The sequence below is a fragment of the Eupeodes corollae genome, chromosome 1 (genome assembly GCF_945859685.1).
Source record: "Eupeodes corollae chromosome 1, idEupCoro1.1, whole genome shotgun sequence".
NCBI lineage: Eukaryota > Metazoa > Arthropoda > Insecta > Diptera > Syrphidae > Eupeodes > Eupeodes corollae.
This window is the reverse complement of record NC_079147.1, coordinates 76290997-76303743: the sequence shown is the minus strand read 5'-3', so window position 1 is coordinate 76303743 and position 12747 is coordinate 76290997. Positions and strand designations below refer to the sequence as shown.

The window sequence follows — 12747 nt, the reverse complement described above, 5'->3', positions numbered from 1 at the left end:
TTATTCTTTGAGTTTTTAATAATTTTTTTTTAATATCTGTCTGCAAAACAAAATCAAGCAATGATGGGACATCTTACAGATCAATTACGAAAACTATGACATCTTTGCCCTTACCGAAACCAACCTTACACCTGATATTCTTAGTACTGAACTCTTCACTAACGACTATTCCATCTATCGAATGGATGTCGTGGAATATGCGAGTAATACACACGGTCGTGGTGTGCTTTTAGCTATCACTAGTAATTTTGAAACTTCATTACTCCATATTCCCACTTCAATCGAATTTGAAGGTGTATCAGCTAAGGTTACACTCCCTAAGTTTTGTCTTTTTGTCCTTTCTTGTTATATTCGACCAGCCCAACAAATTAAAGCATACCAAGCCGCTGTTAATGCCATTGATTATCGGCTTGAACTAGTGCAACCTAATGATTTAATCATCGTTCTTGGAGACTTTAATCTTCCCCATCTCAATTGGTCCACCTCAGATGATCAGACATCCTTCTTTCCAACTAACATCTCATCTGAATCGCTGTTCATTGATCGTCTGTCTGATTGTGGTGTTTTTCAACTAAATGGAGTAGCAAACTTTATGGGGAGACACCTCGATCTCATATTCTCATCTGATTACGATAACCCCGTCAAAAAATTCAGCCGAAATGCTCGTACTTCTAGGAATGCACATCAGTTTAACCTTGAGCTCAATTTCGGACGTACTGTCAAGTATAGAGATTCTTTTTTTAACCACACATCGAGAATGTGGAATACTTTCCCAGCTCTGTTTTTCCCTATCATTTTGATTTTCAAAACTTTAAGTAGTAAGATTCTCTGGCAATAAACTACCTTCAAAACCTTCAGATAAAATTATGAAAGGATTTAAGTTGAAAAGTTCTGTTAAAAAGCGTTAAAATGCGTCTGGCAAGGGAAAGGCTGAAAGCAAAACGTCTTGCACACACTTTTTTGACATCATGGCACCATTCCCTTTTGTTTATATATCCGTTTAAGTGGTTATCTGTGAAGTTGGTCCTTTTCTTATAATAACTATTCTTTTACTGGTCAATAGTCTTCGAGACAAATCGCTTAGCACTCAATGAATTCAAAAGCTCGAACCTCTGGCTAATGCACTCGAGGTTTTGCCCTTAGACTATAACCAAGTATAGTCCCTTTGAATGTTCTTTTTACCTCGCAAGCTTCACAAAAGAACAGATAACAAGATCTTTACTGGTTGGAGTTCAGTGAGGAAAAGACACTTTTATTTTCAAATACTATTGCTATATATACAGAAATTATATGTTATCGAAATTGTTCCATGCTTCGATTCTTGACCTCACAAATAAGCGATATCAAGGGTGAACGACCAGCTATCCCAACTGCATGGTTCAATAATGCTTAGTTGACACTTTATATAAACTCTTGCGTTCGTGCCAATAAGGCAACATGATACTTTTATTACCCTGACGTAGAAGGCAAGACAATGCTTTGCATTGGATTTATCTATTGCTTAAGGCAATGTATGGTGTGGGAAGTGTCAAGTATCAAAGCATGGTTGGATTTTTAATAGAATTTTAAGTGGTCGCTAGTGTGATCCCTTCACATATCACTTCCACCCCAAAATCGATAAAATAACCATTTTCGAACGCCCACCCCCACCCCGTCTGAAAAAAAAACCTGACAGACGGTTGAATTTGGCATAATATTGCGTATACCTACACATACATACATGTACAGTACCGAGCAAACAGAATGCAACCGAAAAAGTATGGTACTATCTTTAGCAAGAACTAAGTCATTTTAAATTATAATACTTTAAAATTTAGCATAAATTTTCAAATTAATTTTTTTCTTTAAACATAGTTATTAGAAAATAGTTATTTAAAAAATGTAAATTCGTAGAAAATTTTAAAAATAACGGATTTATCCATCTTTTTTGAAGGAATGTTGTACTTCAATATTTTAAAATTTTGTTGCGAACCCTTTATTGGCAATAACGGCGCGCAACCTATTAGGCATTGAGTCAATCAACGACACCAAATAGCTCGCAGGTATTTGTTCCCATTCAGTCCTTATTTGTTCCATCAACTCGGTACGATTTGAATGATTTCGCTTTCTTATCTCCCGATCTACATGATTCCATAAATTCTCTATGGGATTGAGGTCGGGAGATTGTGCTGGCCAGTTCAAAACATGAACTCTCTTCTCTTCTAAGAAGTATCTTACCAACCGGCTGGTGTGTTTTGGGTCGTTGTCGTCTTGAAATAAGCTGTTTTTAGGCATATTCGACTGCAAATATGAAAGCAAATGGTCTTCCAAAATGCCCTTATACATTTGGGCATTCATCCGGCCGCTTACATGACAAGTCGGGCCCACAATTTGACGAGAAAATGAGCCTTTGAAAAAGCCCAACTATAAATTTGATTTCATGAATATTTTAAATTGCTCACACCATTACTGTTCCTCCCCCATGTTTAATTGTCGGAACTTGATATCTAGGGCTGTACCTTTGTCCCGGGGGCCTTCGCACATACCTAATGCCATCTGACGAGAACAAGTTGAACTTGCTCTCATCACTCTATAAAACTCTTGTCCATTGCTCACTTGTCCAATGCATATGGCGCTTGGCAGAATCTAGCCGTTTCTTCCTATTGATGGAACTGATGTATGGTTTTGTAGCTGGTCGTCTTGCATACAGTTTTGACTCCACTAATCGTCGCCTGTGTGTACCCTACGTTAACATCAAAATGTTCATTCATGTACTGAGTAACTTCCACTGCAGTTTTAAAGGGATTACCTTTAACCTGTCTTATGATCTCACGATCTAATCTGAAAGTTGTTTTGCGTGGACGGCCACTTCCCACTTAGCGGTTTATGTCCCCTTGTTCCTCATATCGGGATATAATACGCGATATAGTTGATGTTGCTACACAAAACTCCAAAGCGATATCCTGCATTAATCTTCCGTTGTTAGCAGCGTTAATTATTGGTTTTTTGCATCCAATCGATAGTTGGATTTGTTGCCGGCTATTGGTCTATCAGTTTTACTACTCTACACTTTATTTATTTTTTGAACAATTCCATTTAATATTTTCTGTAAAGGGGTTCTTTCTCAATTTAAAAAAGAAATAAGTATTATTTGTTTACAATACAAAAGACAAATCGTAATCGACTTGTAGCTTGTCTGAGGAGTGTTTTTTAGACAATAATGTGTTTGTTCTTCTACTATGAACTTAAAGTAAAAATTTGTGAAGTAAAGTTCTGAATTTGAAATTCATGACACTCGAAAAACTAACTAGTTGCCTTGGTCAAATTGTACGTTTAAAGAATGAAGTTGACTGCAAATGAAGTCCCTTGTGTTTCCTGAGCCTGCCCATTGTTGTTTTCTTCGACTGCCACATTTGGTCCTTTTTATTAACTTTTTGATAAAAAATAAACAACATTTATATTTTTAAAATTAATTTTTATATTTTTTATTCTTCATATTAACCATGTATTATATTTTACAAACTAAATAAATAATTTTTGTGTGTACCTTAAGATCGAGAAAATTCTTTCCAGTTTATTTTTATATCATTTACCATAAAAGAAATTAAAAAACAAATTATAAACAAATAATTAAAGTAAAATTGCAGGAGTTTGGATAGATTTACCTACCAGAGAGAGAGAGACAGACAGATTTTAGTGTTGGTTGTTTTTAAAATCCAAACAAGTATAACACATCGCTTGATTGATCGCTTCTCAAGCATGCATAAACGTGTTTCATTTGAGATCTAGCTGACCTGGAACTTAGTCAAAAACAATTAAAAATATTTTGATTGCCATGTTTACTTTGATAACGTAAATTTTGGTAGCGTTTTGAAGATATGTTGCTGATGCTTTTTGCAGACCCTGGGTCGATCTTTACTTTCTTTAAAATATGCTCATTTTCGTACCTCTTTCATCTGCAAGCCACAAGAGCAACAACATCTTCTCAGCAATTTGTTTCTTTTTGGAACGATACATTTTTCTTGTTACAAAAAAAGATGATGCTGAATTCAATTCGAAATCGCGTACTCAAAGCCTCCGCATCTCTTGTTCGCGAGTCTCACACGATAAAGCGCTGAAATGTTTCAATAAAAAGTGGAAAATAAAAAATTAATTTCTAAGACAGACACACAAGCAACTCAGGCTCCAAGGGAAGCTCTGCATTTTGCATTTCGCTTCTCGTAAATCTTCTCGAAAATGCAAAGCCCCCACCTGAAGGATGCCTTTTTTGTTGTTGTTTTTGTCTTTCTGCGGGACCCACCTCTTCTGATCTAGAAAATAACTTTTTTTTATTTTATTTTATTGCGGAACGAGATTCGTCGCATTCAGCTTCTGGAATGTTGGAAAAGATTGTTAAATAAATAGTTTTCGACAAAATGGGGAATTCTATCACATACTCCTACAATAAATTAATGTTGGAAAATATTAAATTAGATTTTGGAAAGAATTGAATCGATTAACAATTTTTGTTTAAAAAAACTAAACTTATAGTCTACAAATTGTGAGCTCTGTGAGGAAGCGTTTGACACATTACCTCAGGAATATATAGACAAAAGAATCCTCAAGAGGTCCCGCCTAGCCTGATACGAACAGCTGGTCTGGTAGTGGCAGGCAGGAGCGTTTCTCGCAGCTAATACAGTTTTCCAGGGAGACGGTGCCTTCGACAGAGTGTAGACAGACGCCACTGTCTGGTGGACTCTGGTAGTAGTTGTGTTCGTCGTTGATTAGGTCGCTGCTGCGTGAGTGCGAGAGTGGCAAGAAGCCACCATCCTCATCGGGCAAGGGGTCACTGCTCAGGCCTAGCAATTGATCCCAGTTGGTTTCACCGTCGAACATTGGCGCGTAGTCGGAATCTGTGAAGAAATTGAAATCATTGATGAAACTCTCTGAAAGAATGGGGTCATCTGCGATCAGGGCACTACCATTGTCGTCGTTATCATGATGGAGCTCGTAGGTGAGCGGTTGATCGCCAAAGTTGCTGGACGACGATCGATTTGAGTCGGTGGGGGAGCACGAAGACTGTTTGGGTGAGTATGCGCCCATCGGTGGTACTTTACCATTCAACACCGAGACCAAATCAAGGAGGTCAGTGCGATTGGACACCAGGCCCTTGTAGTATTGCTTCTCGTGTTCGAGCTTCTTGACCAGCTTCATGTGTTTCTTAAGAGTTTTGTGCAGTTTTTTGTTGGCAAGTTTCATGGTATCGAGTTTCTTTTCGAGTGTTTCCAAGTACTCTTTCTTCTTGCGTCGATTTTCGCGAGCCAACAATGCGTTGCGATTGGAAACGTTTGGATCTGGTCGACGGGTGGGCAAACGTTGGACTGTTGATTGCTTCGAGTTGGACTTACCGCCAGTGGTTGAATACTGACTCGCTGAGCTGCTGAGGACATCATCATAGTCTGAATCTTCATTTTCGCTGCTTGACGATGATGATAAGTCGCTCAAACGTTTGCTGATTTCACAACTTCTATAGACGGCCATTTTATTCTCGCAGTATTTTTATTGCGACGCAGTTAAAGTTGGTATATATGTATTGTATTTTTTGGTTTTGAAAACACAAGGAAATTTGATAAAATCTTGCTTATTTCACGGTGATTTTTTTTTGAATTACTTACTTTTTGATAAAATTATAATTTTACTCAATATTTTGTTGAATGTTTAAATTAAAAAATAGTTTCCCAAAAATTATTTGACGTGACCGTTCCAACTAGTGAGAAAAAGTGGAATATTGAAAATGGAGTTTTTTATTTTAGAAAGAAATGGCCTACTTCTGGTTAAATTACAGTAGGGTTTTTAAGATGTCGATAAGGAAGTTCATATTCACAATAAGAAATCTACATGAGAGAATGATTACACTTATGAACAAAATAAATGTTGTCTGTCATAAAAATTGAACTATTCTTGCCACTAGATTCGAATTTAAGCTTATAATTTCTCCTTCAAGTCAACTTTTTGAAATACGACTCTTTAAAAAACGGATTTTTATGACTAACTTAAGGTGGAGCTACAGTCCTGGGTGAACACGGGCTTCACTCAACAAACCTCTCCATCTAGCTGGGTCCCTAGCTAGATGTTTTTAGTTTTGCGCTCCAAGTTGGGTGAGATCACTTTCCAGTTGTGCGCGTCATCTGATTCGCGGTCTTCCTCTACTGCGCTGTAATGAGGGTGTGGATTCGAAGACTTTCCGGGCCGGAGTATTGGTTTCCATGCGCTCTACGTGACCGAGCCATCTTTGTCGTTGGACTTTTAACCTTCTGGCTAAATCTACGTTGCTGTACGAACCTTAAATCTCGTCTTTCCATCTTCTCCTTCACTCCTCTTCTAGGCATACAAACCGTAAAACACACGAAGAATTTTTCTCTCTAAAATGCTTTGATAAGCTTTTGTCATAGTCCATGCTTCTGCGACGTATAGCAGGACAGGGATAATAAGGGTCTTATATAGCGACACTTTGGTCCTTCGAGAGATAGCTTTGCCACTCAATTGCTTTCTTAGCCCAAGAAACAGCGATTAGCCAGAGTTATTTTTCGTTTAATCTCAGCGCTGGTATTGTTTTCTGCGTTTATAGCGGAGCCTAGGTAGACAAAGTCCTTGATTACCTCAAAGTTATGTCTGCTGATGGTGATGCTTTGACTGAGACGGTGGTGTTGTAGGTCCTTTCTTGACGACAGCATGAACTTTATTTTGCCCTCATTAACCGTTTACCCATTTTTGTCGCCTCTGCCTCAATACCCACAAAAGCCCCATTGAGATCACGCAGAGTTCGTTCGATTATGTCTATGTCATCATCATATGCCAGTAATTGGACAGACTTTTGAAAGATAGTGCCTCTAGTATTGACGTGTGAGTTCTGCACTATTCACATGACAGTGCATCACCTTGTCTAAAACCTTTTTTGAAATCGAAAGGTTCTGTTAAGTTGTTTCCAACCTTTATGGAGCAGCGTGAATTCTCCATGGTCATCCTGCACAAACGGACGAGTTTGGCAGGGATGCCAAAACTAGACATGACTCTAAACAGCTCGTCCCTGTACATGCTGTCATATGCGACTTTGAAATCGATGAAAAGATGGTGGGTGTCAATTTGGTGTTCTTGGTTTTTTTTCCAGGATCTAACGTAATGTGAATATTTGATCAACTGTGGACTTTCCTGGTCTTAAACCACACTAATGAGGACCCATTAGGTTGTTGACGATGGGCTTTAGACGTTCACATATTACAGCAGAGAAGATTTTGTAGGCGATGTTAAGTAGACTGATTCCTCTATAATTGGTGCAGTTTAGAGTGTCTCCTTTTTTTCAGAATACTGGGGTTCCATTCATCAGGCATGCTTTCTTCCGACCATATCTTACAGATAAGATGGTGCATGCTTCTAACCAACTTATCTCCAGCTGCATTAAAGAGTTTGGCATTCAAGCCATCCGCTCCAGCGGCTTTATTAGACTTCAGCTTATATATGGCAATCTTTACTTCGTCTAAGTCGAAAGGACTTTAGTTTTCATCGTCTATGTAGAATGGACCATCCTGCCTGACACCGGAATTCGGTTCGTCGTCGCCGTTATACAGTCTGCAGTAGTAGTCCTTCCATATCCTCAGCATTGATTGCGATTCCACTATGATGTTTGAACTTTCGTCTTTGCAGTCTTGGTTATAGGTTTATGCACTTGTGAATTCCGTTTCACCTGCTCATAAAACTTTCAAACTTCATTCCTGCTTTTGAACCTCTCGACATCTTCGACATCTTCGACCGCACTCAGGTTTGGCGATTGTAGCCGTTCGACGTTGTACCTTCTCCCAGCACCTCCCTGTTTTGCCTTGGGTCTTGAAATCCGAAGTGCTAACTTGGCTACAACGAGGTAGTGGTCCGAGTCGATGTTAGCTCCTCGGAAGGTTAAAACATCCATGATGCTGGAAGTGTGTCTGGCGTCGATCGCAATATAGTCAATCTGGTTGACGGTAGATTGATCTGGAGAACTCCAAGTTCCAAAGATGTTGAGATGTGGAAAACGCGTACTGGCTACCATGACGTTTCGCCCGCAGCAAATTCTCTGAGCCTGAATCCGTTGTCGGGAGTGTTGTCGTGTAGTCTGTTTTTCCTGATTATTCCACCAAAGATGTCTTCCCTTCCTAGCTTACCATTCAAATCGCCCAGGACACTGCTCATATGTTTTATCTAAGAGCTCGAAGAACATATCTTTGGTGTTGTTATCCTTCTCTTCTATGGGGGCATGCGCGCATATCAGGCTAATATTGCCGAATTTATCCTTGATGCGGATGGTCATAAGGCCGTCGTTGGTGCACCTATAGCTCAAGACTTCTTGCCTAAGTTGCCTGGCTCCAATGTCAAAGTCGCATCCAAATAAGCGCTGTTGGGTTTCCTGGTAGCAGTAAATATCACAGTTTTTCATACTCTTCTTGCCTGGCCTATCCCATCGTATTTCCTGGATGGCGAAGATGTCTGCTTTATAACAGTTCAGGGCCTCTGCGAATTCTTCGGCCGCACGTGGTCTGTTAAGGCACCTAATTTTCCACCTGCATATCCAAAGTTCGTTGTTCTTTAATTCGTTTGCGTACGTTGTCAACAGTAAATCCGTCCTCATCCGGGGCAGAGGTGGGGTTTGAGAAAAACCTGTGGTCGCTTGTGTCCTTTTGAATGCAGATGTCTACCATTTGAACATCGGATTTGTATGACATTGATACAAATACCTTAAGGGTCTTGTGTATTTTAATTAGTATTGTCATTATAAGCTGCCTTTTTTTATTAAAAAGTACCCACATGTTATTCTTTTAACAGGTAATACAATACACGAGTTGGTTCCACAAATTTAATAAGTTTTGACTACTGGAAAGCGGAAATACGGCTGTAATCACCAGCTTACACAAAATTTAGATTTTCTGAACTTTACAGCTGGAAAGCCTGAATTTGTTTTACTTTTAAATTCGCTTGGCAGCGCAAGTAATTAGTCGTTGATATTATCAATTTTTACAAAGTTGATTTCTTAGGCTTGCGACGCAGCCGCTTCCATTAACAAATACCTCTTTATTTTATTTTTGCAAAGAATGATCTTCACCGTTTGTTTCCCATTTGGCTTAGTAACGGTACTTAGTTTTATCGTTATCCTGCGTTACGGACTTTTAATTTCTATATTTTTTATATGATAAATCAACAACTTTTTTAAATTAGACAGATTTTTGCACTTGTTAAAGTTCACTTTGAATTTATTTCCAATTAATGTTTGTTCCGATTTTAAATTCGAATACTAACTGTCTCCAATCAAATCTCTAAAAAGAAACATTTTGTGTCCTATACTGTATTTTATTTCTCTTATTCCAATTCTCATGCTCTGCATTACCAACCCAACCGAAACTACCTTACCTACCCGAATATATTAACCAAAGAAAAACGTCAAAATCCCTTTAAAAAAAATTGCCAGACGTCAGTCCAACGTCAAGCAACGAAAAACGAAATTTCGGTTCGGTTCGGATTTCGCCATCTCTCCTCTATTTCGCTTCAAAACTCAAAAGAGCAGTTCATTTTCATTCGTGTTGTTCGGTTTGTACTTCGTTTTGGATTTTTGTATTAAAAAAGAAAAGTCTATCGTATGCGCGAGATCGAGAATTAAATACAAAAATTAAAATCCTATCCAAATAGTATTCCTGTGCTTGCTGATGATTTTTCCACGATGATAGAAAAATAGAATAACAAACCAAAAACAAAAAAATAAAACATATTCCGTCGGCCAATCCCAATTAGAAAAATTAAAATAAGTTAGAAACAAGAATAAAACCTGTTAAAAGAAAACATGAATGGGATCACAACTTGATGCCAATCCGTTTCCAATTTAACTACAAATCGCAATCTAATTCCCCGTCCCTGTTATCAGTAGCAAAATTTAAACAAAATAAATATACAAATTTTCCCCCAAGTGTGAAAAAAGTTACAAAGTGCACTAATCTAAGAAAAAACGAAACACTCGCTGAAGCTGATATACACATAAAATAATAAACAACGCAGCGCACGAATAGTAAAGCAGCAAAAGCAGCAATCAGCAACGACGACGAGGACGGGTGCGAAATTCAATTTAATTCCGAATTCGGATCGAAAAAAAGTGAAATTTATTCATCAAGTGTAAAAGTAACAAAACTAACCGAAACGAAATCCCTTACAAAACCCAGAGCCAAACCCAGACCCAGGCTCGATAAACCGAGAACCAATCGACTGACATCGTCGTCGTCACCGTCATCGTGAGTTAAAGTGTTTCAAGTGTAACTATTCGAATCCCAAACCCATTACCTGCAGAACAAGTTCTTAATATTTCCATAAATTATCTTACAACCAACTTAAATATCTTAAGAGTGCAATTATGAGTTCAAGTGCTGGCGTAACTACTGCTGCTGGTGCTGATGATTCCTCAGCCGCCTCATCTACCTCAGTGCTCCTAATCACGGCCAATGTTGGTAGTGTTTTCGAAGATGTAAGTGTTTTTTTTGTACCTATGTCGTCTGTTTGATGTTTTGCTTAAATCCAGAAAGGAAGTCGTTTGCAGTTCACTCCATCTCTTGTCCCTTGCCCCTTCTTTAAGATATTCTTGGTAATCTAGTGTGTATAATGTGCAATGTGCAAATGCTACGCCTGCTACCGTCTCGTCTCATCTCATCTCGTCTCACTGTAAATTGTAAATTATAATACTTAATAACGCGAAATGCGAAAGGCATGGAGGCGAAATTCCCTTCCCTAATGTGTGATTTATTGATTTAACTTCGTATACAATTCTCTCTCTACAATCTACATCCTACCTACTGTACTTCGAAGTCTGTTGATTGGATTAACGTAATTTATGTTTGGTGTGTTTCTTTTTGCAGCCATCGCGATTATTGGAACCATGGGTGGAGGAGTTCCTTGGGCGTGTAACAGAATTGAGTCCTCGATTCTTGGCTTTGCATCTGCAAGAAGTCGGCGGAAAAACTTATGAAAAGTCAATGGAATATGTGCAGGATTTCATAAGGAGTTTGTGTGAAGCCAAGCAATTGAGTGATTACTCGTGCATTCGTATTTATATGGATGAGGATTTCAAGTCAGCCGAACACTTTACTGTAAGTTGTTAGAAAATTTTATTTTTAAACTATATATTTATAAGTATCTTATCATTTATATCACCTGCATACACGAAATACATACATACATTCAAAATTTTACTACGAGTATAAACAAAATTAAAAGGTACTTCTGTACATCCGAACGTTGAGGATTCCTTTTTTTCCACAGCTCTATCGGCTTCAAGTAAATTTTGTTTCACAGATAAGTTAAATACCTTTGGCTTAATCCGAAGCAATACAATTATCTTAACTTATACTAAAAATTGTTAACAATTGGTTTTCGACTCAAATATCTTGAGAACAAACAAAGATATCGAATTCCATCTTATTAAAATTTAAATGTGTTGAAGAACATTTTAAGTTTATAAAATGCTCATTCGACTTAAAGCTTCATTCTTCCCATAGTTAGTTTTATTATTAGAAATATTAAGTCATAATTCACACGCCTTTGATGGCGAAGAAGCAGAATACGATGTTCTTAGTTAAGCAGATCATAAGGATCATGCCAAGGAAGACCCTTAAGGTGAAAGCGAATAAAATTATGTTGAATTAATTCAATACGTTTTTTAGGAATCACGTAATAGGGAGTCCATTCCTGCGAAGCATATTCACGATGAGGAAGTACATGACAATTTCTCAATGAATTCTTCAGAAACTTCAACTGGTCACAATGCTTCCTCGGTAGTGACGTACTGACGTCGATTCCAGCGCAGATATGGTTACAAATTCAATTCTTTGTGGAAAGAGAAATTTTATCACGAATAGGGTGAGATCTATCAAACCCAAAGAGAACTCATGGTTTGATTCGAGCTGTAAAGAGGCTATTAGCTTCAGAGATGTAAGTTTCCGTTGTTATAAAGCCATCCCGACTGAGGAAAACCGGAATAAGTTTAAACAAGCTAGAAACCCCTGTAATGGTCATATTCGACGAACCAAATTTTTGCATAATCAGAAATTAAGGCAAAAAATACTACAATGTCCCAAAGGTAGTAAAAATTTCTGGTCATTTGTAAAAAACGTACGAAACACCACGTCATCCTCGGTTCCAACGCTCGTCCACAATGACACTCCCTATGTAAGCTCGATTGATAAAGCCAATTTGCTTGCATTATATTTTGCTGTTAATTCGAAGCTACCGGATAGGGTCATGAGCCCTCCTGTTCTTGAGAGCGTAAATGATTCTATGGGACGAATCTTCTTTAGCACTCGTGCAGTTGCAAGATTACTGAAAGACCTTGACATACACAAATCCGCTGGCCAAGATAGTATTCCCCCTATTGTTCTGAAGAGGTGTTCTTCAACGCTGGCAAAACCACTGCGTAAGTTTTTCCTTTCCGAGTGGATGGAAAATAGCATTTGTCCAGCCAGTCCCTAAAAAAGGCGAATCTTCCACTCCCTCTTACTATCGTCCAATAGCACTCACGTCCTTTCTTTCCAAGGCCATGGAAACGCTGATTAATTATCAGATAAAGAAATATCTTGAAGAACAGAAGCTTCTTAATGACCGACAGTATGGCTTTCATAGCAGTAGGTCCACTGGTGATCTCATGGTTTATCTCACCGAACAGTGGCACAAATCTTTACATCGTTTTGGAGAAAGTAAGACTCTTGTTTACAGAGTTTGGCACCAAGC

At 38.3% G+C, this 12747-nt stretch overlaps 2 protein-coding genes across 5 annotated transcripts in view; one reads left to right on the top strand and one right to left on the bottom strand.

Annotated features, from left to right (window-relative positions):
* Positions 1–3433: 3433 nt before the first annotated feature.
* LOC129939866 (uncharacterized) lies at positions 3434–5748 on the bottom strand. Of its 2 annotated transcripts, XR_008780579.1 has the most exons (4): positions 4941–5748; positions 4553–4871; positions 4280–4350; positions 3434–4093 (listed from the first exon to the last, which is right to left on the bottom strand). XR_008780579.1 is itself a non-coding variant. In XM_056048043.1 (3 exons), exons 1-2 carry the CDS (start codon positions 5497–5499, stop codon positions 4594–4596), a joined length of 837 nt encoding a protein of 278 aa, XP_055904018.1. In that variant the 5' UTR covers positions 5500–5748; the 3' UTR covers positions 3434–4350; positions 4553–4593. The 2 variants fall into 2 exon arrangements, 1 of the variants encoding a protein (XP_055904018.1); XM_056048043.1 differs by having other exon boundaries at positions 3434–4350.
* Positions 5749–9457: 3709 nt separating this feature from the next.
* Positions 9458–12747, top strand: part of LOC129938347 (inositol polyphosphate-5-phosphatase A) — a 143982-nt gene continuing 140692 nt past the window's right edge. For 2 of the 3 annotated variants that reach the window (XM_056045837.1, XM_056045836.1), the window contains exons 1-2: positions 9458–10492; positions 10881–11111. In XM_056045837.1, coding sequence (XP_055901812.1) covers positions 10382–10492; positions 10881–11111 — 342 coding nt within the window. In that variant the 5' untranslated portion in view covers positions 9458–10381. The remainder of the gene's footprint in view (positions 10493–10880; positions 11112–12747) is intronic. The other variant, XM_056045838.1, reaches the window with a different exon arrangement.